The following is a 27,882-nucleotide window of genomic DNA, read 5'->3' as shown; positions in this document are numbered from 1 at the left end:
GAGTCTCAATACAGCCTCTCTTCGGACCCATTGAAACATCTGTACTGGGAAGTGGTTACCACAGACCAAGTCTTGGTGGTTACTAAGGGAAAGAAGATAATGAGAAAAAAGTATCACTTACTCTTCCTTTCAGGAGATACTGTGACAAAGCAAAACAAATTGTGGGGTGATGGGGTCAGCTGAGCCGAAAGCCCTATGACTGCCTTGTGACTACCAGACACGTTTGGGGCCTTCTGGGGGCGCCACAGGGCAGACCTAGGTACTTGGAGATAAGCGCAGCTTCCCATTTTCCTGTTGTTATAATAGTAATAATAATGCATGCTTATTGTACAAAATTCGGAAGTCAAGTTTTTTGTTGTTGAAAATATAGATAAGAGCCCTGGCTGGTGCGGCTCAGTGGGTTGAGCGCCGGCCTGCGAACTGGAAGGTCACTGGTTCGATTCCCGATCAGGGCACACATGCCCAGGTTGCGGGCCAGGTCCTCAGTTGTGGGTGTGCGAGAGGCAACCAACTGACGTTTCTCTCCCTCTCTTTCTCCTTCCCCTTTGTCTAAAAATAAATAAATAAAACCTCTGTTAAAAAATATTTAAAAGAAAATATAGGTAAGTAGAGAGAATGGAAAAAAAAATCATTCCAAGTTTCTTACCCAATGACTACTACTGTTCATCCTTTGTTATGTTTCCTCACAGTCATTTTCTTATGTGTAAGAAATTTTGAGTAAGAATAGATTCCTCATTCCCTTTTTTAAAAACATGTTATTTTCCCCTCATATGGGATGCAAGCTTCTGGATCCTGTTTCTTTCATCTGACATTACAACATGAGCATTTTTTTTCACTTAATAATAGTCGGGGTTTTTAATTGACTTTTATATTCACATTTTAAAAGTAACAGCTTTATTGAGATATTTTCGTATTCAGTACAATTTACTCATTTTAAGTGTGCAGTTTAATGGTTTACAGTGTAGTCACAGAGCTGTGCAACCACCATCGATTTTAGAACATTTTCATCCCCCCAGAAAGCAGCCCCGGGCCCGGCAGCAGGCAGCCCGCAGCCTCCTGCCCACCCACACCCCACCCAGCGGCTGCTCGTCTGTTTCTTGTCACTGTAGAACTGTAGTCTTTTCTTTTAAGTTTTTAAAAAATTTTTACTTATTTTTAGAGAGAGGGAAGGGAGAGAGAAAGAGAGAGAGAAACATTGATCTGAGAGAGAAACAGTGCCTCTCATATGCGACCCTGCTAGGGATCAAGCCCACAACCCAGGCTTGTGCCCTGAGTGGGAATCGAACCGGTGACCTTTCGCTTTGTGGGACAACACCCAATGAACGGAGCCACAGCAGTCAGGGTTAGAACTGTAGTCTTCTTAAACATAATGTAATTTTTTTGTGTAATATGCCATTGAATAGCTCTATTATAGTTTACCATTATATTGTTTGATATTTGATTTTTTTAAATTTTTAAATATTATAAGTAATATAACTATAAACATTTAATATATACAGTTTTCCATGTTTAGGATTATTTCTTAGGGTAGATGCCCAAAGTAAAGAAATGTATAATCACAGAACCATAAGAAGAGAGACCCACAAAAACCCACACTCTCCCTCCCAGCTCGCTCAGTTAGCAGACATTCAGGAAATTCAGCATCGTGTAAGAAGAGGACAAAACAATTGCTGGCCTTGAGAAGCTAAACCAGAGGGACTCTCAAAATAAAGAGCTAAAGTATAGATCTAGTCCAGATTAGATCCTGTAATATGAGGCCACAGTGATGGTGTATGAGGGGGACTGGAACTGGATTCAAAGCAGAGACTCACCCCTGGCTCTCACTCACGAGCTGTTGGAACTTAAACTCCCTTGAGCCTCAGTTTCCTCATCAGAACAATGGTAGGAGCATTGACACTGACTTTTTTAGCGATTAGAAACAAGAAGTGGTTTCCGGCGTAGCCAAGAACAGAGAGAAGGGAGAGCAAGTTAAAATATTAGAGAGCGGAGCCCTGGCCTGTGTGGCTCGGCTAGAGCATCATCCCATAAACCAAAAGGTTGCAGGTTCAATTCCCGGTCAGGGCACATGCCCAGATTCCAGGTTCCTTCGCCAGTCTGGGTGCATATGGGGCGGGCAACCAATAGATGTTTCTGTTTCACACTGATGTTTCTCTCTCTGAAACTAATGAAAAAATGTCCTCAGGTGAGCATAAAAAAAAAAAATCGGAAATGAAAAGAAGTTAGAACCTAACTTCTCATAGTTGGGTGACCCCCCAAAAAAACAAAAAAAAGTATTTTTTAAAAATAAAATACATTTCCTTGAATTCAGATTTCTAAGCCATCTTTTGACAGTAATAGCATATTTATAACTTAGATAATTTCATACTTTTATGATTTATGGCAAACTCACGCTAACTTTTACCAGAGAGGCGACGCTGGTAGTGACGCAGCCGAGCGCCTGCCGAGGTTTGGTTTGGTGTTCATGTGCAGGACAGCCACCTAATGGTACTTTCCTCTTTACCGTCCACACAGCGGTGAACCCAAAGGCCACATTATGGAAGTATTTCCACTTCGCAAGTGGGTGAGGCAAAAAGCATGCTTTGCAGAAACCGTCAAGTGAAAAATGTGTTTCCATCCTACTCGGGTGGCCGAATACATCTCTATATGTAGGAATATTCTGCAGAGGTGAAATAAATCCCTCCTGGGTTTAAGAAGTAGTGAGAACAATAGAAAAATCTTTAGCTGCTTCTAGCCTCGGGAGTCCACTCTTCTCAAGGTGCCCCGACCACAAATTCCCAGTGGCCTCCTTTGCCAGGCAGACTGGCAGGTGTAGGTCAGGTTGTTAAATGGAAATATTATTGTCCAGAACTGGGTATTCATACTGACAGGGTCTTAAAATTACTCAGACTCTACTCTGGGTCTGAAGGCCCCTCTCGGAGAAGGAGGCTTGACACTGCGGCCTGTGTGGGGACAGCCCTGTGAAGTGGCCTCTGGGGCGTGGGCATCTGGGCTCCAGGGGCAGGAGCAACTCGCTGTGTGCTGGGAACCCCCGCCCCGCCCTGCCGTCCCAGTCCCACTGCGAGGACGCTCTGAACTGGGAGCAAACAGATACACCGGAGTGGGGAGCGAAAGACTGCCTCTCCAAGGCGGGTATTTCTGTCGCTGACCGACGGGGCGGTGGCAAGAAAGGAAGCGTGGTCTGCGGTGGGGCCAGGGCTCCTCGCTCTTAGCGATGGTTCCTCCCCAGGCATGGTCTTAAATAACAACAGCTTTACTGATATGTAATTCACACACCATGACATTCACCCTTTTTCCAAAAGATTTTCTTTATTTTTAAAAGGGGGGAAGGGAAGGAGAAAGAGGGAGCGAAACATCAGTGTGTGGCTGCCTCTTGCGCGCCCCCTCCCCCCACCCGCTGCAGCACTGGCAGGTGCCCTCACCGGGGTCGAACCAGCCACCCTTTGGTTCACAGGCCGGTGCTCAATCCACTGAGCCGCACTGGCCAGGGCTAATTAATGACTTTTAACATTAGAGACAAAAAGGGAGGATCAAAGCTTTGCAGGAGAAGCACTTTCCATTCCTCTGTGAATTCAGAAAGGTTGGTGGGCTGATTTCCATGTGTACGGGCTGCTGTGCTCCCTCAGCTTCAGCTCCTGAGTCCCCCTTGAACCTGCTTCTCCGAATACGGTATCAGCTATTTCTCTAGAGACCATGGTTTAATATTACTGCCCCATGGAAAACGAATTTACTTAAGTACCATGTTGTTTAACCGTTTCTATTTTTTATTATTTTATTTTTCGATTGCAGTTTACATTCGACACTGCTTTGTATTAGTTTTAGGTGTCCAGCACAGCGGATAGCTGTTCACACAGGCTATGTAGTGTTCCCTTAAGTGTTTCTTGATCCTTAACCTCAAAGTGCGTATGTGGTTCTCTGTGCATTGGACACAGTGAGCTTTGTCCCTTTTGGAAAAGTTAAGGCTTCCTGGGAATTATAGGGCCACTCTTCCCGTGGGGGGAAGGCTGGATGGCAGGACTGACTGTGACCCGGGCACAGTCCTGGGTGCCATCCCTGAGGGCAGACACCGTGTCTTACTCATCTTGCGTCCCGGAGCATCCTGCACAGGGCCTGGCACCTATTCGTGCCCGTGGAAGAGGACGCCGGCTTGAAAGAAGGGCATGGGCTGGGAGAGTGGTGCCCACACGGAACAAGGCTGCATCACAGCGGGCTTGGTCTGCCTGGAGACACAGGGCAGACGCGGGGCAGCTGGGCGGGCGGCGGGGAGTGGCCGCTATCCTAGACCTCCGGTGGGCGATCTGCCAGATGCAGGACAGAAGAGCAGTGTCTGCCAGCCCAGCCAGATGGAGAGGCTCCAGAAGCTGTGTGGAGCATTGTGACAGGGGCAGTGAGTTCCTTCCTGTCCCTGAAAGGCCTTTCAGGGCTCTACTCCATCAGGGGACGGGAGAGCCCTGGGGCCCGGCTCCTTGAAAGAGCTGGGCTTGCTTTCAGCATTGACCTACCCCAAATGCAGGGCGTGGCATCGCTGGGCACGGAGACTGCGGAGCCCATGAGTGAGGCGGAGCTCCGTCCCCTTCCATGCACACAGCTTCTGGGCCTGTCTGTTCCCTTTGTTGATTTTTTTCAGCCCACTGATCCCTAATCTCCCTCTTTTTAGTAATGTGCTGCCAAAGCAAGCACACCTCCCTCTTCTTAATTTGTTGCCCATGTCCATTCTCTTTCTCCTTTTCTCTTTCTCCCTCTGACCTTCCTCTGTGTTCCCGAGGGTAATATGCATGTCTTGAAACCCAACTCTTAGAGTTCTTGGGGGGAAGGGATGCCCAGGCCAGGACCTTGGACAGCCACCCGGCCACCTGGCAGATGAACCATCTTGGCGGTGGGGGTAGGAACCTTGGAAACGTGAGATAGAGATGGGAGAGGGATTCCCTGGAGGTTCAGTGGAAAAGAAACGTGAATCTCCAGGGCCTCAGTATTCCTTGCACTTCCAGTCAAGCAGTTAACCTCCTCGCCCTCAGGAGGGACGGGTCCTGCAGCATCCATGCGTTGCGTGCTTGGCATTCTTCAACGGGCCTCCTCTCCCTTGCCACGCCCACCTGTGCAATGCCTATTTGTTCTCACGTTGGGAGACACGGATTGCTGTAGGGACTTGCTATTGAAATAATTTTTTCTTAAGATTTTATTTATTTTGGGGGCGGGGAGAAAAAGAGGGAGAGAAACATCAGTGTGACAGAGAAACATTGATCGGCTGCCTCCTGCACACACCCTGACTGGGAACCCAACCTGTAACCCAGGCTTGTGCCCTGACCGGGAATCAAACTGGCGACTTTTCTCTTTGCGTGATGACACCCAGCCAACTGAGCCACACCGAGCAGGGCTGAAATAATACTCCTTCATCAGCTACTCCAGTGCGTTTAGATGTCAGGTGCCCAAGGGAGTGTTACAAAACCGCTGCTGCTGCCCTGGTACCCTTATGGCTGCTGTCCTCTTTCAGGTTTGAGGCGCTCAGTGGGATTCCTGGGTTATCAGGACCATCTCCTGGTTTTCCTTAGACTTGACAGGCGACCTAGTGGCTAGTCGGTCCCTCCTCTTGGGTTTGGAGCTGCTGGGAGAGGCTCTCTGTGCAGGACTCCCAAGCCAAGGGCAGTGTGGGCTTGCGCCTGCCCACCCTTGGGGCTAACAGAAGAGTAGACGACTTCTGTGAGTGTATTCACACTTTGGTGGCCAGTTTATTTCTTGTTTCAAATAAAGTAGCAGCAGCTCTTCCCTTCTTTGAGGGTTCTTAGCTCATCACAAGTTCTTATAGAGGCGGAAGAAGTGTCAGGTTGCACTGGTATTTGTTTTGCCTTCTAAGCCTATGTGTTTTTTATATGTACATGCACTTGGGAGAAGATGTTTGGCGTGGGGTCTGAATCTGGGTGGACCCCAGGATTCTGTGTCCCTGCCCCCCGTTCCTGGGTCAGGGGTTCTGCATGGCACCTGCCGGTCCCCCTCCACTCCTGGATAGACTCCATCCAGGGTAAATAGTTGGGGTGGCGGCTCACGGAGTGTGCATCCCTGTTCCCCCAGGCGACCGGGACCTCCTCTCCGTGCTGACATGATGACCGTGTGTGGGCCGGCCAAGGGCAGCCACAGCCAGACTGAAAACCTGAGCTACAAATTGGCTGACAAGTAAGAACTTTTTTCCTGAGAGTGAAGAACTTGGCCCAGATTCTCAGTCTCCTTCCTTCTGCACGGCCTTCCCCTGCTCCCTCACCCCCCTGCCACGAACCGAGGAGGTGTTCTTTTCTGAGTCGTCCTGATGAGCCTCCTGCACATCATCTCCAGGAGCTGCGCTCATTTAAGGACCTGAGACCAAAGTGGTCAAGGGAAGGTCTGACTAGCACCCAGTATGTTGAGAGGATGATCCCAGGGCCACATCTACACATTCCAGCCCAGGGTTTATTTTTCTAAACCCTAGAACGCACAGGTGCTACAGTTCTCAGTGAGCCCTCGATCTTTGCAGCTGTATCTGTCCACATAGCCGTCTTTACTCGTCTGATGTTAGCAGGATTGTTTTCTCTCCAGATGTTTGCTCTGATACTCCCTCTCACATTCTGCAAAGGAGCTGGCGACCACTGAGCTGTTCACAGCTTTGGAGCCCCTCCTGGAGCCGTAGAGCCCTGGAAACAGGCACTTGAGAGGTTCTTGGGAGCGGCATCTGCGGGAAGAAGGCTCTCTGCCCTCAGTTTCGTCATCCCTGCTGCTCTCGCTTGAGCGTTGTCAGTCTAGCGTGGCCTGCTGGCAAGGCATCTCCCTTCTTCAGCTTGCAGACGGGACCTCCGTGAGTGCGAGGTCCTGCCAGATGTTTGGGACCTTAGACAATAGCTCTCATCAGTAACTAACACTAGTTACCATTTATTAATATCCAGCTTTATAATGTATGTGCTCTGGGCATTTTACATATATTAACTCATTCATTTAATAGATATTTAATGACTAGCTGTTATGGACTGGGCACAGCAAACAAGATAAATTAGGCCTCTGTACTCCTAAAGTTCCAGTCTAGACAAAGGAAATAGGGTGCTTACATTAAGATGGAAAGAAAGGAGCCAAGATTCAAACCCAGGTCCCTCTGACTCTAAAACCATGTATTTATCTGCTGTCAGTATTGTTTGACAGTACATATGATACTAATTATGTATTATATCATCACTTGTCACTGAGCATGCACTAACCTGAACCATGGAGTTTCCTTCCTTCCTTCCTTCCTTCCTTCCGAGGGGGAGGAAAACAGAGTAGGGGAGAGAGGGAGAGAAACATCAATATGAGACAGAAACTTCAATCAGTTGTCTCTGCTGTGCACCCGAACTGGGCACTGTACCCACAACCCAGGCATGTGCCCTGACCGGAAATTGAGCCAGCGACTTTTCAGTTTGTGGGACGGTGCCCAGCTCACTGAGCCACACTGTCTGGGGGCTGAACTGTGTTTTTCTGTCTGTTCTGTCTCTTCATCTCACTCGAGCACTGTGAGAGCAAGGACTTAACTTCTGCCTGTTGAATTCTCAGTAAAATATCAACAAAATGATTCTGATTCTGACTAAATCTGAATTCATGCCAATGTCCTTAGTGGTGACAGGACAATTAAAAAATGTGTTTCTTTTCTGTAAGCACTCTGTTATGGGTGCTAATTGTTTATTTAAATAAGGAGTTCTGCATTGGTAGCCATATTTAACATATGAAAACGTGTTTGCAGTTTCACAAGTTTTTAATTTATGTTGAGCAACCAGGAATAGCAACACAACTTATGAGCTAATGTCCCTGTGGGGAGAAGTCTTTACATAAACAACAGTTAGTCTTTGGGATAGAACGCCTAAATAGTCACAGGGGGCGTGAAATTGCTAATTATTCATCCCTTGTATGAACCTTACAGGGGTTTCAGAATTCCTCTACAGCCTGATGTGCATATTCAGAAAACGTGCACCATGAAGTTGGCCCGTGCATGTTTGCTAATCTTGACACATCTAGGGCCACTGTGTGCAGTCATGATCTGTGCCGGTGGAAGACAGTTTTACATTTCAAAACACTGATTCTCCCGTTCTTATTAGACTAGCTTAAAAATGTTTTGTTTTTCTTTCACATCTTCATGTCACCAGCTGGTCTCCTAAGATCACATTTGGAGACATGTATCCCCGCATGCACATTCCAGGCCAGAGCTTTCTGGAGCGGTGGAAATGCTCTACACTGTCCATGCAGTAACCGTTAGCCACACGTGGCTACTGAGCTCTCACCACGTGGCTGGTGCGGCTGATGAACCGAAGCTTTAGTTTAATCTGACTTCTGCTTCAGTAGTCACGTAGGGCTGGTGGCCACTGCATTGTACAGTGCAGTTGAAGGCCCCTCCGTGGAATCTGGATCCACCTGCTGATTCACTCATCCATGCAACATGCAACAAAGATTGATTGGCCACCTTCTCTGCTGGGTGTTGTTCTAGGTGTTAGGGACACAGCCGCAAAGATTGATTGGCCGCCTTCTCCGCTGGGTGTTGTTCTAAGTGTTGGGGAGACAGCAGTAGCCAAAACAGGCTCAATTCAAAACAAAACAATGCCTGTCCTCATGGAGAAACCACTCTCTACATTCTGAATTAGGACGGTTAATTCCAGTGCAGCCAATCATGTGTCTGGACTGATTCAAATCAGGACAACTTAGCAAGCGCAGAATTAGCACAACTTTATAACTCATGGCATTGTTTTAATTTTTAAATAGTCATTATGAAGGTTTATCCACCGATTAAAGAAGTAGAGCAAACTTAAACTATATACTCTTTTATCTCATGACCTTTCTCCTATTTTTATCAGGAGGAAAAAAAGCTAATAATGGTAACCACCACTTCTTGTATATTTACAACATACTATATGCTTTATGTGGGCTAGCTCATTCAGTGTTTATAGTCACCCAATTAGGTATGTATTATTATTATTCCTACTTCACAGATGAGAAAACTGCGATTTAGAGAAGTTAAGCAACTTGCCCAAGGTCACATAGCTGGCCAGTAGTTGAATTAGGATTTAAACCCAAGTCTACTGGACTCCAAAATCCAAAAGCTCCATGATATCTCCCCAAGAAAAATATGTGGTTTTTTTAATGGTAGTCTCAATGATCATGATATGCAACTAGCATAGAACATTTATATCTTAAGTTCTGAGGAATCTCTATCAGCAGCTGATAAATAAGAATCCCTTACCCAGTGTTTATTTTTCTTGTTCAGGGTCAAGGTGGACGGTCCAGAGGCTGGGGAGGACCGTCGAAGGCAGCCCTTTAGGCCCTCCACTCCTTTCCTAGAGACTGATCGGGACTCACGCCTCCGACGAAGCCCTCTGGAAAGCCTCAATAACCTGATGCTAAAGTCAAGAATAGACTGTTTTCAGCAGAACATGTTCAACTCAAATATGATCATCAGCGACCGAGCTTCAGGTCTCAGTGCTAAAGAAGCCAGCAGGGCCAGCAGGAGGCAGCTCAGCGGTGCCCAGGACCCCTGCCCTCCTGCCCGAGGTGGGGCTGGGCCCAAGTCCCTCAGCATAAAGGACAAGATATCAGAATGGGAAGGCAAAAAGGAGTTGCCTGCTCCTGCACCTGGCAGGAAAGCAGGTGGGCAAGAGGACTACCGGCCGTCCTGCGTGATGGAGAGGGGACGTGGCGACGGTGTGGGGACTCGGGTCACAGCGGCTCAGAACGGAACAAGGCCGGAAGGAGAGAGCAAAGAGAACGAGAGGAATGAAGGGGTAGCGGAAGTTGGGGGACAGGATGCAGAGCAGAGGCCGGGCCTGAGCCAGCCAGCACGGGAGCTGGCCCCAGGCACGGGCAGAGGCCGGGAGCTGCGGCTCGGCAAACAGCGCTTTCAGAATGCCAGCCTGTCTGTGCTGAAGCAGGTCAAGAAGCTCGAGCAGGCGCTGAAGGATGGGTTGGCGGGGTTGGACCCCCAGTTACCAGGGACTTGTTATTCCCCGCACTGCCTGCCGGACAAGGCCATGGAGGGGCCCTCCCTAACCAGGAACCGTGGGTGTGGGAGTGGCTCGGATTTCAGGTCCCACCACGTGGACCTGGAAACCAGGCAGCCCACCCCTGAGGCTGCGGAGGGGAGGAGAAGCTCGTGCGGAAAGCCCTGGGGCCAGAGCCTGGAGAGTGTGTACAGGGGCTTCCCTCAAAAACCCTTCATCAACCCCCTGCCCAAACCCCGGAGAACGTTCGAACATGATGGAGAAGGGGACAAGGATGGGAACCCAGGCATCGGCTTCAGGAAAGATGGAAGGAACCTGCCGCCTCTGCCCACCCTTCCTCCCCCGCCTCTGCCCTCCTCCCCGCCGCCTCCCTCTGTGAACAGAAGACTGTGGAATGGGAGACCGAAGCCCAGTGCCGAACACAGGTAGGTGACGGCCGCTGTCCGCGTCAGTAGTCTAGGCCGCATCGCAGCTGCCTGCTCGGTCTCATTGTTTGATTTTAGCAAATGGATGGATCTTCTATTAGTTGAGACTCTTCATAACTTAAGGTAGTTTATTAACTAAGCTAGGACACGTGGTAACCGATGCATGTGTTTTGTGTTTGTTTTCTGTTCACAAAAAAGAGTATCTGCTTTGAAACATTACCCTTCGAATGCGATACGTACTTGTGATTCCGATAGTAACCAAGCATTCAGTGAAAACCTGCTTCAACACTGGGAATCTCCTCATTGCTGCTACCCGGTGCTCACTGGGCGCCTGCCGTCCCTGCTAGTGCTTGGGACTGTGAGTCGTCCCCGGCTCTTCCTTTCCTGCTTTTTCTCAGTACAGGCTGTAGAGATGCACTGCCTGATTCTCCCGTGGCCCCATCACAGTCTGTCCACGGGACCCTGAGCAAGTGACTTACCTCTCAAAGCCTCAGTTTCCCTCTTTATACGCCGATGCACATACTGTGAATACTTTATAATATTAAAACAACACATTAGATAATAAAGCATGTGAATGCTTGAAAAATAAAATCTGTGCTTTGGGAAGTTTCTTTCCTGCTTTGCAACCTAATGTCTAGTCCATTTCTGTAATGTGCTCATCGGTTGAAACCCACTAACGTGGAAACCAGCTTTAGAGCAAAACTTAAATCAGGTGTCCCTACTGTCATCACTTCTTCGCCTCCTGTTTTTTTCCTTGACCCACTGCAGTCGGGCTTTTGCCACTTATCTCAAGACTGCTCTTGACAAAGGCCACCAACAGCTCCTGTCTTGCTACATCCATTGCCAGTTCTCTGTTCTTTTCTTGATCGGCCTCTTTCAGCATTTGAGGAGCAGCTGAGGCGTTCCAGCTTCAAACACTGTTCACTTGGCTTCTCCCTCACCTCTTTCCTGGTAGTCCTGTTTCGCTGGCTGCTCCTTCTCTGTATGTCAGAATACCTGCCACCCCCGCCGCCCCGCATCCATACCTCATCCTGGGATGCAAACAGGAACTTGTCTCCTTCTGTACTAACTCCCCAAATGACCTCATCTAGTCCTGTGGCTTTAAATGTCAGTCACATGCTTATGACTCCTAACGCTATCTCCAGCCCCTGCTCCTTCACCTAGCTTCAGGCTTGTATAGTCATCTCCTGCCTAGGTCTCCATTTGGTTAGCTAATAGTTTGGACTCCCCTCCCGCCCCCATTTATTGATTTTGGAGAGGGAGGTGGGAAGGGAAGGGGAAGAAACATCAGTTTGTTGATCCACTTGTGTATGCATTCATTGGTTGATTCTAGTATGTGCCCTGACTGGGGATTGAACCTGCAGCCTTGGCACATCAGGATGATGCTGCACCTGGCCAGGACTCATAGTTTGGACTTATCATGTCCAAAAAATAAATAAATAAAATCTTTTTTAAAAAGCAGTAATTTCTTATGTTCCCTTCTATGAAAAAAAGTTTGTGTATTCTAGAATTTTATATATATTTACGGTATATAAAATTATGTCTTTTTGTGCGTGTGAAGATTTTATTTATTTATTTTTAGAGAGAAGGGAAGGGAGGGAGAGAAACATCTCACAAGCCCCCAACTGGGGACCTGGCCTGTAACCCAGGCATGTGCCTTGACTGGGAATCAAACCAACCTTCCAGTTCGTAGGCTGGCACTCAATCCACTGAGCCACACCAGTCAGGGCTAAAAATTTTATCTTTTAAAAGTGAAAGCATGCAGTATATATTCTTTTTTACTTACGATATCATTGAGATCTTTCAATGTTACCACCCTCCTTTTTTTCCCCTCCACCTTCCTCTAACTGTCGCATTCTATATGTGGATGCAATATGTTTTACATAGCTCTTCCCCTACTGATGGACACTTAGGTTGTTTCCAGTTTACAAATAATGCTATGCTGAGCCATAGGTAGCATCAGAGAAGACTCTGGAGCCACAGTGCTTCTAGTTCTGTTACTTACCAGCTGGGCGACGTGGAACAAGCTGCAAAACCTGTCTCAGCCTCATTTTACTTATCTGTGAAATGGTGGTAATTATAATAACCACTTTACAAGTTGTGAAGAAGATAGGTAAACCATAAAACAAAGCCCAGGATATAGTAAATGCTCAATAAATGTTAGCTATTATTTTTTTCTGGCTCTCTTTTGCTTAATCAGGGTATCTATTTCTTCTCCAATACCAATGTTTTAACCTCACAATATATTTTGCTCTCTAGTACAGTTTACAGAAACTTCTTACTGTTTGCTAATAATCAGCCAGTTGGTTCTCTTGGGCATCCTGTGTGTATTATCATGTCATGAAAAAAATGGTCTTCTTTTTAATAATTATAAACCTCTTATTTATTTTCGTACTCCTCATTTTCAAAAATGTCTCCACTTTTCTTTCATGTATTTTTCTAAATGTTCTACATATCACTGTCAAATTTCACTGACACAAAATGTTATTTTTGTATTTTTAAAAATTAAAAATTGCAATTAACATATATTAGTTTCAGGATGTAACATAAGGATTAGACAATTATATAACCAGTGAAGTGATCACCCCAACAAGTGTAGTACCCATCTGACAGTTATATGTTAGTTTCCGTGTTAAATTTTATTTATTTATTTTTAGAGAGAGGGGAAGGGAGGGAGAAAGAGAGGGAGAGAAACACCAATGTGTGAGAGAAACATCAGTCATTGCCTCTCATACGCTCCCAACTGGGGACCTGGCCTATAGCTGGGGACCTGCCCTGCAACCCAGGTATGTGTCCTGACCAGGAATCAAACCAGTGACCATTTTGTTCACAGGCCAGTGCTTAATCCACTGAGCTATACGAGCTAGGTCTGTATGTTAGTTTTTAATTGGGATTCTTGTATTTGCTAAGTTTAGTCCTAAGTAATTTATCTTTTTGTTGTCATTGTTAATATAATCTTTTTTCCTCATTATATGGTTTTCAGATTTAAGGAAACTATTTATTTTGTATATTACTCTCTTGAAAAACGCCTTATAGAAATTTCTTATTGTTTCTAATAGTTTGTCAGTTGATTCTCTTGGACTTTATATGTATATAATCATATTGCCTGCAAAGAATTCTCATTTTACCACTTTCTTTCTCATTTACCCCTCCAAGTTCTTTCTCTTACCAAATCGCCCTGCCTGCCCCTTCCAGAGCAGCATGAAGTAAGTGATAGCCGGGGGAGGCTCGCCTCACTCCTAGCCTCAGTGGCGGTGTTGTTTGCATTCCACTCTCAAGCATTCTTGTATATGTGTCAAATGGAACACAGGTTTTTATGTTATCCAGGTCGTGTTCATTTATATTTCTTTTTTTACTAAGTTTTTTTTAAGGTTTTGTTTGTTTGTTTGTTTGTTTTAGAGAAAGGGAAAGGAAGGGAGAAAGGGAGAGGCATATCGATGTGTGGAAGAAACATCTGTCGGTTGCCTCTCGTACATGCCCTAGCTGGAACTGAACCTGCAACCCAGACTTGCGCCCCTACCAGGAATTGAACTGCAGCCTTTCACTTTGTGGTTCGATGCCCAACCAGCTGAGCCACATCGGTGGTTTTGTTTAACTAAGAGTTTTAAAAGTTAGGATTGAATGGTAGATTTTGTCAAATTACTTTTCAGCAACTTTATACAATCAGACGGTTCTTCTTTGACCTGTTAATAGTGAATTTATATCCTGATAATTGACCCATCCTTAGATTTTTGGGATGAAATCCCACTTGATCTTGGTTTATTATTTTTTTAGATTACTGCTTAATTCTATTTGCTAATATTTTAAGGTTTTTGTCTCCCTATTCCATAAATGGGACTGGCCTGTACTTGGTATTTATTTTACTATCTTTATCAGACTTTGGTATCAGCGAGGTCTATAGAAGAATGTAGAGAATTCCTTCTTTATGTTCTGAGAAAGTCTGAGTCCATCCCCAACCCTACATCCTTTCCCAAACAAGTGCCACTCTGGTGACGTCCTGCCTGTCCCAGTGCTTCCTAGTAGCAGCTCTGCCGTGCCCTCTCCAGCTGTTCCTCCCAAGAGGCCCACTCTCCTGGCGGCTTGATTCTAGGGGCCCAGAGCCTTTCATCTGGGTCACCGCTGGGGAGGCAGGTCAGCCTGGCGGACAGTTATTCCCGTTATCTTTTCTCTCGTAGCACCATCTGCTCTTTTTAGTCTTCCAGCATTTTCTTTAAAACCCACTAAAGTTACTTCGTTTCAATCCAAAGATGAAATTTTTCTTGGCCAGTTTGAATACGGTTGCATCAGCTGTGTTTTAAGAATTTTGGCTTTGGATTTTTTCATTTTGTTTAAAATAGTACAATGAGGGTGATTAGGGCAAGATGTCGATTTTGTGCTCTTAAAAAATAAAGTGGGCTCTTTATTGTGGTCCTATCTCTAAAAAAAAAAAAGTGAGGAAAAAAGAAAAGAAAAGGCTCAACTCTGAATTTGGCAGACTTACTGCCTTCTCTGAGGCAGGAAAGCTGGGCCAAGGTTGGAGAAAGAAATGATTAAGGACTTGGAGGTTATGAAGGTTTAGAATTACACGGCCGGGCTGTGTGCGCGAGAACGTATTCGGCTTATTTTCATAGGCCGATTAGTCCGCCTCAGCAGGGGCCAAACCAGTGAATTCAGATACTCAGTCTGAGAAAATGTGTTTTTTCTTTTTCTCTTCTTATTTTTACCTTGTCTTTTTTCTTTTTCTTCTTCTCTCTCCCCTTCCCTCTTCTCCTTCCCCTTCTTCTCTCTTTTTTCTTCATTTCTCTAAGCCCCAGGAAATTAAATGCAAGGACTGATGCCTTCGATCCTAAAATGGAAAATGAGAAAGCCTTATGTCAGGAAATTCCAAAGATAAGGTTCCTACAGCAGCATTAACTCGGTTATGTAGGTTTTATGGCATATATTTCATAATGCTGGCAGGAATGCCTTAAGGCTGACATTGAACAAGAGAAGTTATTATTTTTTAAGTATAAGCAGCATTCTGAATTCACCAGTATCTATATACCCCAAAGGTTTTAACTCAAATTCAGATTTTTAATTTTAGTTTTGTTTGATCATATGACAGAGTTCTTAGATCATTGTGCAACCAAATAACTACATTGACCAAAATTTCGACGGATTGTTTTGGCATTATATAGCTCCAGCCTTTCCTTGGGGCTTAGCATAAGACTTCCAGAACTTTCTGAGGCCATGAGACCTCAGTTGTTTTATGGCCGCCAAATTAAACTGTGCTGTTGCTGATCCCTTCGTTTTCATCCTCTGTATGACTGATAGTGATCCCCACTGCTCTCTGGCTGGGGAGCAGCCCTCAGCTATCATCGGTGTACTGGTTAAAGTCCACTTACCAGCCCCCTAACCCTGTCTGTCCCTGTCACTAAGAGTCTGTCTTAGTCAACATGACATCCATGAGGTAACCCTCACTACTGTGTCTAAAAACTGAATGTTTGGAAGCTTCAGAGGGGCAAGTTGTTTGATTGAGATTGAGACCAAAGATTACTTTGAAAGTGTCTGAGAAGCTTGACTTCATAAATTCGTTTATTTCAGTAGTAGTGGCATTGGAAAACTGATGAGAGTGAACCGGGTGATTGTTACATATTCCACATTAGAAGAGCAGTTGACATGTCTTAATTCTCATTAGAAGGTAGAAATGGTTGGATTTTAGACACAATGGTAGGTATAGGTCTTTCTTCTTCAGACACTTCAGTTTGGGATGCAGGATAGAGAAAAGCAGAAAGCGGGTGTGGGTAGTCATAATCCTTGATGAAGGAAATACCCAAGAACAGAGCAAGCCAAGAGCTGGCGTCAGCAGTCTCCCACCTGACTCCTGCTCCAAACAGCTGGCGGTATGATGCCCTTTGCAGAGGGTGCAGGGGGCTGTGGGGAGAAATACCTGGGCCATTGAGAAGAGACTCTGGCAGTTGGAGGTGGGTGAGGGACTCGGAGCATGGCACGCCTGCTCTCTTGCCAAGTGCACTGTGGTGTTTTAGGTGGTGGCTAGTCCCCGGGCTGTCTAAGCTTATTTTACCCATAGCTGAAAATAATTCTGGAAGAAATGTGTTCAAAGCAATTGACTAAAAATTAGCTCTAGGAATACTGTTGCGTTGTTTATGCCAAAGTAGGTATAAATTAAAGGCAGTAAATGTGGCTGTTAAAACCAGCTTTTAAAAATACTCATCCACTTATTTAACCAACAGATATATTTTTTTTTACAATTAAAAATTCTGTATTTTATTCCCAACACTTTGAAATATAATAAAAAAAATTGCTTTTTGGTAGAAGCATTCCAGAGAACCTTTGGAAGATTTTATTTATTTTTATTTAATAGTTTTAAAAATGAGGACAAATTAAAATTAAACTCAGTGGCTTGGTCTAATTTTAAATGACATCAAGTAATGTACAAAAACTTAGCACAAATAAGGAGGGATGTTGGCAGTATGTTAAACTTAAGGAAAAGCTACCAAAGTTATCATGTATATGCAGCTTCTACAGCAGGCGTGTCCAGCCTTTTGGTGTCTGGGCCGCACTGGAAGAAGAGTTAACCAACAGATATGTAAGGTGAACCAGTGTAGTGTTAGACACGGGAATAGAACAATGAACCAGGTAGACCGAGACTCTACCCTCGTGGAACTTACAGACTAGTAATAGTTAGAAGTGCACAACTCATTATATAACCCCAGTACTGTGGGAATGTTCAGGAGGGTTGTTTGGCCAGTAACAGATACAGGGCCAGCTCAGAGGGGAAGTGACACTCGGACTGAGGCCTAAGGTTCCCAGGGAACGGGGAGAGTGGGAGACGGGGGTTCCGTCTGAGTGAGCAAGCGGGTGAAGGTCGTGGGGCAGCAAGGACTTGGTTCAGCCCGCTGGTGAACCTGTCAGGAAGGGCGCGGCCCTCAAGGTCCTCTGGAGCCAGCGGCCGGAAGAGCCCTGTAGACAGGCAGGGGTTTGGGCCCATTACCTAAAAGAAATAGGAAACATTTGAAGAGTTTTAAGAAAGGGAGAGACATGATCTGATTTGCATTTTTAAGAGCTTGTCCCCACAGCAGCATGGAGACTGGAAAGGCCGCCAGTGGTGCGGGGGCGAGGCGGGGTAGTTGCGGGGGTAGAAAGAAGAGCAAGGTGGTCCTGGGGCTACCCTGTGGGGTAACCACAGTGGGGACTGAGAGAAGAGGGTGGACTCCAGGCAGGACTCTTACCGGCTGGTTAGAAGTGGGCAGTAGGAGGAAGGGGCATGGACAAGACTTCCACATTTGAGGCATAAACACTTGGGTGGATGGTGATGGCTGTTGCTAAAATGGCTTGGCTGGAGGAGGCTCCGGACCCCGTTGTGGAGTGCAGAGGGCAAAATAAAAGTATGAGTTCAATCCTGGATTTGTTAATTTTGAGATTCCTGGGCGTCATCCATATGGAGATGTGGGAGGAGCTCTTATGTTAGCATTTCATTTACCAAAGTATGGGAAAGTCACAAATAAGGTACAAAGTACTACTTGAAATCACAGTATTTGGCATTGGTTGTTGAAATTTGGATATTACATAAATTATAGCCCATGCCAGCAACTTGCAGTAGAGCAGTCAGGTCACTCCAGCATTTCCCAAAGAAGCACCCAAATCACAGGATGACTGGAGGCCCCGGCATCAGACTCGGGCTGAGAGGAGGTCGCACCCCCTTCCCCAGGCTGCAGGCTCCTCGCAGGCAGTGGCGCCGCTGCATCACCAGCTGTGAGCTCATTGCCACCCTCAGAAGGTGCTTACGACACGTGTGGGCTGCTTGTGGGACGAATGTGGAAATGTTTGAACAAGAGTGAAGCCAGTTTAGATGTGGTTATCATTAGCCTTTCAAAATTTCCTTTCTCTCAAAGTTAATATCTAAATAAAGGCATTAAATTCTTTTTTCAAGTTAAAAATATTTTTTCTAGAAAGGACTTAGCTAAGTGGTTAGATGGTTTGTTTAATCACATTTTTCTTCTTCGGGGAACCTCATCACCTACCTGAGCCACAGAAACAGAGCCAACCCCTCCTCTGTCCTTGGAGGCATTTCTGCAGATTACAGAAATAGTGCTTAGGAGGAACTGTGTGAAGTCATTGCTTGCAAATACCAACACACAACAATGATAAATCAAACTTTGTAACTGAAACACTCTCCCACTGGCTCAGGAAACTGGGCATGTAAAGATTTCTGTTTTCCCCTTGTTTTTTGTACATCCTGTGGCTTCATGTTGATTTAAAATTTTCTTTGGCCCTGGCTTGTGTGGCTCAGTGGATTGAGTGCTGGCCTGCAAACCAAAGGGTTGCCGGTTCGATTCCCAGTCAGGGCACGTGCCTGGGTTGCAGGCCAGGTCCCCAGTGAGGGGTGTGCGTGAGAGGCAACCACACATTGATGTTTCTCTCCCTCTCTTTCTCCTTCCCTTCCCCTCTCTCTAAAAATAAATAAATAAAATCTTCAGAAAAATTCTCTTTGTCTTTCAGGCTTCCTACGTAGGAATTAGTCACCTGAAAACCAACATTTAAATACAGATATGGAGAAATCTTGTGATGAATTCTTTTGCAAATAAGGATTTTTGCAATGTGAATAACCATCCTCTAATAAGTTTTTTAAGAAAGTTTATAGTTTTTAAAAATTCATTTTCTGATGCTATTTAGACTGGGGGTCGGTACCTTTTATGTGTTGGGAATTAAAAGGAAAGTATAGCTAAACTCTTATATTAACATCTTGTTCTTGGAACTATGGAAGCATCATAAAAAGCATTCAAATCCTGGCTTGAGATCCCTGGATGGTGGACAGCAGCAATTTGGATACAGGCTAATCCCATCCCAACAAACCCTAACAGATAATCCAGGTTGTGTTACATCTGTTCTAAGTAAGTGAGCCGCCTGCTGGGACTTGGAGAGCCTAGAGCATGCAAACATCTGTTGTCACAGCATTTATTATTAAAACATTTGAATTATCAGATGTTATTTCATAGGTACTTCATAAAAATTTTTCATTTTAAAATTTGACCTATGCAAATATTGCTTCATAGGTGCCTCAAATGGGATTTTTTAAAAATAAAAGCAATTATAGAGCTGTCTCCATAGCAAAGCAAGGAATAGCTGCAGCTGCTTTCTGAAATCAAAGAAATGGCCAAGCTCAGGCAGGGTCCTGCTCGAATCCTAGACCTTCAGGGCCTTCCCTGTCGGCGGTGGCCACCGCCTGTCCCTCTGCTGTCAGGAGCAGGGCTTCCGACATTATGGAGGAAACGGCACAGCTCCCAGGGACGGACCCAGCCTGTCCCCTCTTTTTCCTATGAGGGTTCATAGCTTCTCTTCGCTGCATAATTTACTTACATTACGAGGGAACTAGAGGGCCTGCTGGCTAATTCACAGGACGTGTAATATGATTTTGTATGGAAAATTAGTTCAAGTTCATAACTTCAGACTCTGGAAACTGAACTCTTTCTAATTTGCAGACTGTGACCGCAGCTTTTCTCATGCATGGCCTTGAGAAAAGGCAGTGCTTGCACGCTCTGCTCCGTGCCTGTGCTGTTCAGAGCACCAGTCTCCAAGAAGACTCCCTGGTCCACCACTTTCTCCCAGCTTGACCTTCAGCAATTTATCTAACCTCTACACATCTGTTTGCTCACACATAAATGTGTGCAATAATAGTAATTCTTCACAAGGTTGTTGCAAGGTCCAATCGTGCTAATCCAGGTAGAGCCCTTAGTTGGTTCTCAGTCACTGTTGTTGAATGAACGCGTCTGTGGTCTCACAGAACAGTTTGCATCTCTTCTAGCAACTCTAGGCAGCGGCTGCACGGAACACTCTAGCTGACGTCATCTGATGGGCTCACCCTGGAGCCGTGGCCCAGTGCAGCCACTTCGCCGCTCCCCAGCCAGCCGCTGGGCTAAGGCTGGCCTGGGCTCGCTAACGGCAGTCCGGACCGGGAGTTGTCTGGGGCGGGTTCACAGCAGAGCCCTTCTCATCCTGGACAAAGCAGCCTGGGCCTGCTCCCCACCGCCCCCACCTCCACCAGCAGACCCCATCTGCTAGAGCTTTGAAGCTCAGTCCTTCTTCCTGGCCAGATGTGTCAAGGAGAGGAAGGAGGGGCCCCTGGATTGGTAGCCTGTCCTCATGGGCATGAGCTTCTGGTAGTAGTAGGTCAGGAACCCAGGATATAGGTGACAGCTGTAGCCTCATGGCCTGACGTAAGGCCCTAGACACCCAGCACGGAAGCTTCCAGCTTGGCCCTTCTTTGTGCTCCTGCCCTAAGTGCCAAGTTCAAGTTCATAAAGGAGTGAGGATGGGGTGCCAATAAGGGGCGATAAATTCAGATGTAGAGAAATTACAGTTTAGAGCCTAAAGAGGGAAAGCCTTGGGAAGCACCCATAGCCCAGGACGAGGAAGAGGAAGAGGGAGAGAGCTTCCCGCGATGGCCCAGGAAGTGCTAGGTGAGAGGGGAAGTGGCGAGGGGTGGGAGGAGCCTTGCCCCGGGCTTCTCAGGGCCTGTGCACATGTGTTCACAGTGCTTGGCCGAACAGCACTGGTGTGAAATGTAATAAAAGACCAGAGAAATGAAATGAAAAAAGACAACAGTATGTACAAGCCTCATCTTTTTTTAAAAAAAATGTGTTCTTTCAGTTGTGTAAAAAGTTCCTAAATGCTCACTCTCAATTTCTGTACTCCCCTTATCAAGGACCAGGAGCAGCAGTTGACACACCAGCCCTGGGCTATGGTTGCACATGGACCAGCCGCTCTTGCACTGTAGAAACTGAGAGGCGCCATGTAAAGAAAAGTGGTGTCATGTAAGAAAAGGTCCAAGAAAGTGGTTAAGTTTCACTGGAAACTCACTAGTAACTTTTAGGAGACAGTTTCAGAAACGGGATGCTTAGAGATGCCTGGTTGAGAAGGTGAGGGAGAGAGAAAACTGGTGAACTATGGTAAACTAACACTTAGACAGTGAGAATAGCCTCCACCCCACCCCTGCCCCTGCCCTTGGCTGGAAATGTTGGCCAGGACGGTGAGAAATAGCAGAACTACCAGGGTCATTCCTTCAAATGAAAGTTCTTCAAGATAGAGGAAACCTGAGCATGTTTAAAGAAGCAAAGGGAGAAACTAGTAAAGAGGAAGAGCTTTAAAATGGCAAGAAACCCTCAAAGTTTGCAGAGCAGGCGCACGGCGTCTGGCCGGCTCTGCCTTCTCTCTGCCCAGCGTTCGTCACCCGCGTCCCCGCAGGCAGGCCTGGCTGGACGCTGGCGCGTCCACAGACACACCAAGTTCTCTGCAGCCACACGACCGTCACACATGCCCTTCCCTCTACTCAGAAGGCTCCTTTTACTCCTCAGGCCCCAGCCTGGCCGGGCGACTTTCTCACCGAGGCCTCCCCGGATGCGCCCCCAGCCCAAATGGAGGCCTCCTGGATGGTCTCATTTGCCTGTTCTTTCCCGTCGTTGAGCTCACACATTTACAGTTCTGTTTGGCCCGAGCGGCCGAATGTCTCTTCCTTTCTAGAATGTAAGCTCCTGAGGCAGGGACACTTTCAGTGGCTCCTTATTTATCAAACCCTGAGCTCAGTGCCTCCCACACAGGAAAGTTCAATGTAAAATGTTCGCTGCATCAATTATAATAGCTACCATTTGTTGAGTGCCCGTTAGGTACTGAGGAGTTGGCCAGCGTTCTCCCTGCTATGCTTTGGACAATCCTAAGAGATAGTTACTATTTTACAAATCAGGACACTGAGTTTCACCCCGGCTAAGTGGTCCAGCCAAGGTTAAAAGGCTTGTGAGTGAAGGACCCCAGCTCTGTACCCAGTGGGGCACTTTCCCCAGGGCCAGGGAGACATGGGAAGTGCGGGTGAAGAAACAGACGCCCTGAATTCCTGGGTGGTCAGCTGCAGTTTACCACCTGGCTCGTGTAGAAGACTGCGCTAGACTCATGACCAAAACGAGAGGAGAGCCGCTTCCTGAGCCCTGGCCGGGCTCCGCCCTCTGGGCCCTCTCCGAGGGGGAGTGAAGGGCCAGGACCAAGGTCAGCTGGGGGTGTGTCCTGTTTAGTGTGGGGGGATTGCTTGTCCACCTAAGTCCCATTCAAGGAAGGCCCAAGCATATTCAGCAGAAAAAGTCTGGACAAGTCTGCCTAGGCAAATCTGAGCGGGCAGGGCTGTTCTGTTCCAGCTGGGGGAAGGCTCCGGGTTGCTTTGGAGAAGGATAAGGAAGGAAGGAGAGAAGAAAAGCGGGGGAGGCAGAGTGAACCTGAGGTGGCTGATGGTTTGTATGTTTCACAATAGGACCCACCTCATGACCTCCCACATGTTCAGTAAAGTTACAAAAACCATAGAAACTCAAGGTGAGTGGCTATGTGTCTGTGAGAGAGAGACTCTGATCCACACCGTCAGAACAGGGACCACCCATGTGGATGTGGGGCGGGGGCCGTAGAAAGCCATGGAGTGAGCCAGGCCACAGACTGAGGCCCGGCCGAGTTTGCACAGATGTCTGAGGGGCAGGGTGGGGCGTCTCACGGCCGCTGGGTTTCATTCTGATGATAACCACATACTGGCGGAGTGGGGCCCGGCCTCTGGTCCGCTCGGAACTGGCCACCACTGCTGCTCTCTAATTATTCATGTGTGTGCTCTCTAAACAGTGTGGGACGTTTGAGAAGTCCAGAAAAGAAAAAGGGAAGGGAAGCCAGGAGCCAACCCTCAGTCCTGAATGAAACCCAGATAGCAGCTAGTGTATTTTACTTTCTTCTTTTTGTTTTCTTTGTATATGTTTGCTTACAAAGTTGGGACTTGCCCTGGCTGGTGTGGCTTAGTGGATTGAGTGCTGGCCTGTGAACTAAAGGGTCGTCAGTTCAATTCTCAGCCAGGGCACATGCCTGGGTTGCAAGCCAGGTCCCTGGTTGGGGGTGTATGAGAGGCAACCACACATTGATGTTTCTCTTCCTCTCTTTCTTCCTCCCTTCCCCTCTCTAAAAAAGTAAATAAATAAAATCTGAAAAGTTGGGACTGCCTTTTATATATACATACTTTGCTATCTTATTTGGCATAACAGCATAAACATTCTTTCAAGTCAAAGCTACATCTCATGTTTGAGAGTTTTTATACCTTTTTACAAAAACCAGAGTTGATTTCAGTAATAGGAATTTTTGCAAGGAAAAAAAGTGTTTTTTGGTATATAGTCTCTGAACTAGCCTAATTTGATTCGATTCTTGTTTTTCCCCCCTCTCATTTGATACAACCCAGAAAGTCCTATGAGTTTGAAGACCTACTGCAATCTTCCTTGGAGAACAGCAGGGTCGACTGGTATGCACAGACCAAGCTGGGGCTCACACGCACTTTATCAGAGGAAAACGTCTATGAAGACATTCTAGGTAAGAGGCCAAAGGGTGTATGTATGGGTGTGAGTCTGTCTCTGCGAAATGGGAGAGAAGAAATGGGGCTGGGGGCTTGAAACACACACACGCTCCAAGACATCCATGTACTCCACGGCATGAGAGAGCAGGTAGGTGAGTGGAAGAGCGCCCCACGGCAGAACAGGTGAGAGAACACGGGGCGGGAGGAGAGGAAGGTGTGATGATCAGCAGCCAGGGAGGTGGCCTAGTTTGCTCTGGAGAGCTGGATGGAGCCTCAGGACCCATGGTTCAGTCTCGGCCCCGCAACTTATTAGCTTTATGACGTTGAACTGGTGGCTTAACATCCCTTAACTTCAGTTCTCTCATTGGTAGACTGAGGACGGTGGTAGCAACCTTGTGGGGTTGTTTGAGGACCAGAGAAAATGGTATGTAAAATCCCTGACTTATAACAGATGCGCAGTAAATCGTGGGGATCACTGAATGAAAGAAAACTAAAGGCTGCCATACTCTTCCTGAAACTGGAGGAGTTTGGCAGTAATAGGTCGTCAAAATTGAGACTAAATTGAATGTCTGCTATTGAAAAAGAAACTGTAGCCTAGCTCTGAAGAATCTCTCATGTTCCAAAGTCAGGTTCAGATTCACAGAGTTTGTATGTATTTAAATGCGGTGAGTTAACTCAGCCATAAGAAAAGATGAAACACTGAACCGCCATTTGTGACAACGCAGATAGGCCTTGAGAATATCATGCTAAGCAAAATAAGTCAGACAGGAAAAGAGAAGAGTCATATGGTTTTACTCATATGTGGGATGTAAAACTGAAAGCAATAAATGAACAAACAAAACAAAAAACTCAGACACGGACAACAGTAGAGTGGTTATCAGAGGGAAGAGGGGGGTGGGGAAGTTGTAAAGATAAAGGGGTCAAATATACTTATAAATATGGTGAGAGAAGACAATTTGACTTTGGTGGGTGGGAACGCAGTATACAGCTGATGTATCACAGAATCGTACTCTTGAAACCTATAAATCTTTTTAACCAAGGTCACCCCAATAAATTTAATAAAAATTTTAAAAAGTAACTTTGGTGAGTTGAAGTATCTTCAGGGAAGATCACAGTTTCAGTGGGGCGTAAGCTCAGACCAGCTTCTGCATGTTGGGGGTAGGGCGGGGGGTGGGGAAAAAACCGAGCTGGTCAGAGGAAGAAGCCCACACGTGTCCACGTGGAAGGGCCATGTAAGGCCGACACACACATGCGCACACGCACACAGTCGCTCCCGGGAAAACCCCACAGGCAGGGGACACCAGCGTGGAAAGAGGCACATGCTTAGCTGCGTCCCTCACGCTGCACCACAGACCGTGAGCTGCCATGTCCAAGCTGTGGAGAGGGTTCCTGCCAAAGCCGTAGGCTTCCCAAATCCAAAGTGAGTGTGAGATCTGGACTGGCCTTAGCAGTGTGTCCACCTGCCAGGGAAGCTCTCCCTTGCAAGGAACAGGAGACCCAGATGAAGAACTGAGACCAGAACTGGCTTTTTCTTCCTTGTTTCTTATCTCTCAGGTTAGCTCCATTCCCAGCAGGTTTCCCACAGCTGGCTCCCTGGACGAAGAGTCAGTACCCTACCAGTCCCAGCAAAAACCCTGGGGCTCAGTCCCACTAGATCAGTTCAGGTCCTTTGTTCACCTGCAGAGCCCCGGAGTGCCATGTGGTGATTGGCTTAGACCTGAGGCATGAGCCCTTCCGGGCACTGGTCGCTGAGGCAGGGACTCGGGGAAACTCCGATTGGCTGAAGTCCTGAAACGCGCGGAATTAATCTCACACCTCAAAGGATGGGAGACAGGGAGATACCCCTGTGACAATCAGGGTCTGTTACCAAGAGGAAAGAAGAATGGATAGCAAGACATCAGACCACCACACAAGGAGAGGCCGGGATGTTGAGTAGATCCGATAAGGAAAACTTCCTCTATTTCCCAGTCTCTGACCCGTTGCCTTTGATCACAGATCCACCAATGAAGGAAAACCCTTATGAGGATGTTGAATTACATGGTCGCTGCCTGGGAAAGAAGTGTGTCCTGAATTTTCCTGGTTCTCCCACCTCTTCCATCCCTGACACATCCACCAAGGTAAGAGCCCCCTAGGGAGTGTGGTGGGACAAGGGGCCCCAGCCCCATGGCCTTGAGCAGCCTGGAGCTCTGGGTCACTGTAGCTGTTTCTGCATTAGAAACCTCTCCCACTAGGTAAATAAGCTCGTGTATAGGCATAGGACCGTGAAGAGTAATGTCATAACGCAAACTCTAAAATATAGAACTGAAAAGCATGGTTCAGGAATAGTATTTTTATTGTGTGCCACGATTTGTGGGGTTTTTAATGAAAGATCATACATTTATGTAACCTCATTTGTTTGAGCTTGTAAAGGAAGCTCTCCAGAAGGGTGTCTGAGACTGACTAGGGGGTGCCCCTGTGGAGCTGTCTGAGTGCTGAGCGCCCGGAGGTCAGGGGAGCAGGCGGACATTTATTACAGAATATCCTTTTGAACCTTTAGAATTACGTATATATAGAGAACATAACTAGATTAATGGACATGATAATTTTAACCCGTTGCCCATAAGACTGAATTCATGTTCCTTGCCAGAGTATCACATTTCCTCCGTAATCGATCCCCAGGCACCCACTGCTACCTCATTTCACACAGCTCCTCATATAAGAGCCCCCCTCCAACGAGAGCCTGCTGCCTGCCCGTCTGATATGACAGGTCCAGGACTGGTAAACTTTTTCTCCAAAGAGCCAGGTAATAAACATACAGTCTCTGCTGTGACTACTCAGCATGACCATCGCAGTAGAAAGAGGCCATAGGCAATACGCAAATGAGCGAGTGCAGCTGTGTTTCAGTAATACTTTACAGATAAAATTTGAATTTTACGTAACTTACGTGTGTCATGAAATACATATATGTTTTAGCCATTTAAAAATGTCAAAACCATTCTTAGCTCCTGGCCTGTACAAAAACAGGTAGCGGGCCAGGTGTGGCCCACAGGTGGTAATTCGCCCGCCACTGCGTTGGGTCCTCCCTCCCTCCGCCCTTGGCTCCGGCCTGAACCCCTCTCCGCACCCTTGAAGGTTGCTCAGTGGTGCCTCCTTCAGGAAGCTTCCAGGCCACCCCAGACGCTGGGCTCCTTCCCCTCCGCTTGCCCGCAGGACTCAGTGGGCTAAAGCATGCATTTCACACCAAACCGTGTATCCTGCCTTATGCCATCACTTCCTTTCATGATTTGAAATCTGATTGAAGCCATCTAACATACCTTAAAAACACCTTCCCCACTACATTGTAAATTCCTCAAGGTCAGGAAGTGTGCTGTTTCCTTGTGTCTCCCGTGAGAGGTAGTTACACAATGTTTAGATGTTGAAGAAATTACAAAGGAAGGCCAAGTCCAGGCGGCGAGCGTCCGTGTGGTCCCCTCGCAAAGCCCCGTGTCCCACCTCAGAAAAGCAGCGCCGTTCCTCTCCAGGCCCCGTGGGGGGGCAGCTCCCTCCGCTGGCAGCGGGGCCTGCGCGTGAGGCACGCCTTTTTGCTTGATGGTCACCAAGGGGATCTTTGGGCCACCAGTCTTACTGAAGAGAGTTGAAGGTAGAGCCTGCCCTGAAGGGTGGATCTTACAGACCCAAAGCCATCGCTGCAGTGCTTGCGGTTAACCTCTATTTTCTCCTCCTGTGGAAGGAGTGTCATCATGAATAATCAATGACAGCCATGAAATGTGCTTTGTTTTCATTGGCTGAACTAAGTGTCATCGACACCTAGGAAATCCTTAGAAAAGGCTGTCACCCCGAACCTGCCTCCTTCACACCCCACCCCGTGCTGCCCTCGCCTCCATGCAGAGTGAACTGCAGGGCCTCTTAGGAACAAGGACACCGCCCATGCGGAGCAGCTCTGCACTCAGAACGGGTTCTGCTCCCTCAGGCCAGGAAAGAAAGGCTTGGCCCTTTCCTTCCCCTTCCTGCCAGGCCTGAAAAACCTAGGTCCTCTGCCCCCAAAATCATGAAACAAGTAGGCAGTTGAGTGAGCAAGAACTTAGAGGTTGAGAGGCAGCTCTCCCGCGGAGGATGACCCAGTCGCCCAGAGCACACGTCCAGTTGCCACGGAGACTTGCAGGCCTCT

At 47.0% G+C, this 27,882-nt stretch overlaps 1 protein-coding gene across 2 annotated transcripts in view; it reads left to right on the top strand.

Moving 5' to 3' along the window:
* Window positions 1-27,882, top strand: part of DENND2A (DENN domain containing 2A) — an 82,628-nt gene that overhangs the window by 15,553 nt on the left and 39,193 nt on the right. The window contains exons 2-5 of one of the 2 annotated variants that reach the window (XM_054563880.1): window positions 6,064-6,165; window positions 9,242-10,396; window positions 23,625-23,752; window positions 25,731-25,852. In XM_054563880.1, coding sequence (XP_054419855.1) covers window positions 6,064-6,165; window positions 9,242-10,396; window positions 23,625-23,752; window positions 25,731-25,852 — 1,507 coding nt within the window. Of the gene's footprint in view, window positions 1-6,063; window positions 6,166-9,241; window positions 10,397-23,624; window positions 23,753-25,730; window positions 25,853-27,882 lie in introns of those variants that run through there. The other variant, XM_054563879.1, reaches the window with a different exon arrangement.

This window comes from Pteronotus mesoamericanus, unplaced genomic scaffold, assembly GCF_021234165.1.
Source record: "Pteronotus mesoamericanus isolate MK-2021 breed Mesoamerican mustached bat unplaced genomic scaffold, CSHL_Meso_final scaffold_85, whole genome shotgun sequence".
NCBI classification, from domain to species: domain Eukaryota; kingdom Metazoa; phylum Chordata; class Mammalia; order Chiroptera; family Mormoopidae; genus Pteronotus; species Pteronotus mesoamericanus.
The sequence above is the reverse complement of the archived record's forward strand: the minus strand, read 5'-3'. Positions and strand labels throughout refer to the sequence as shown.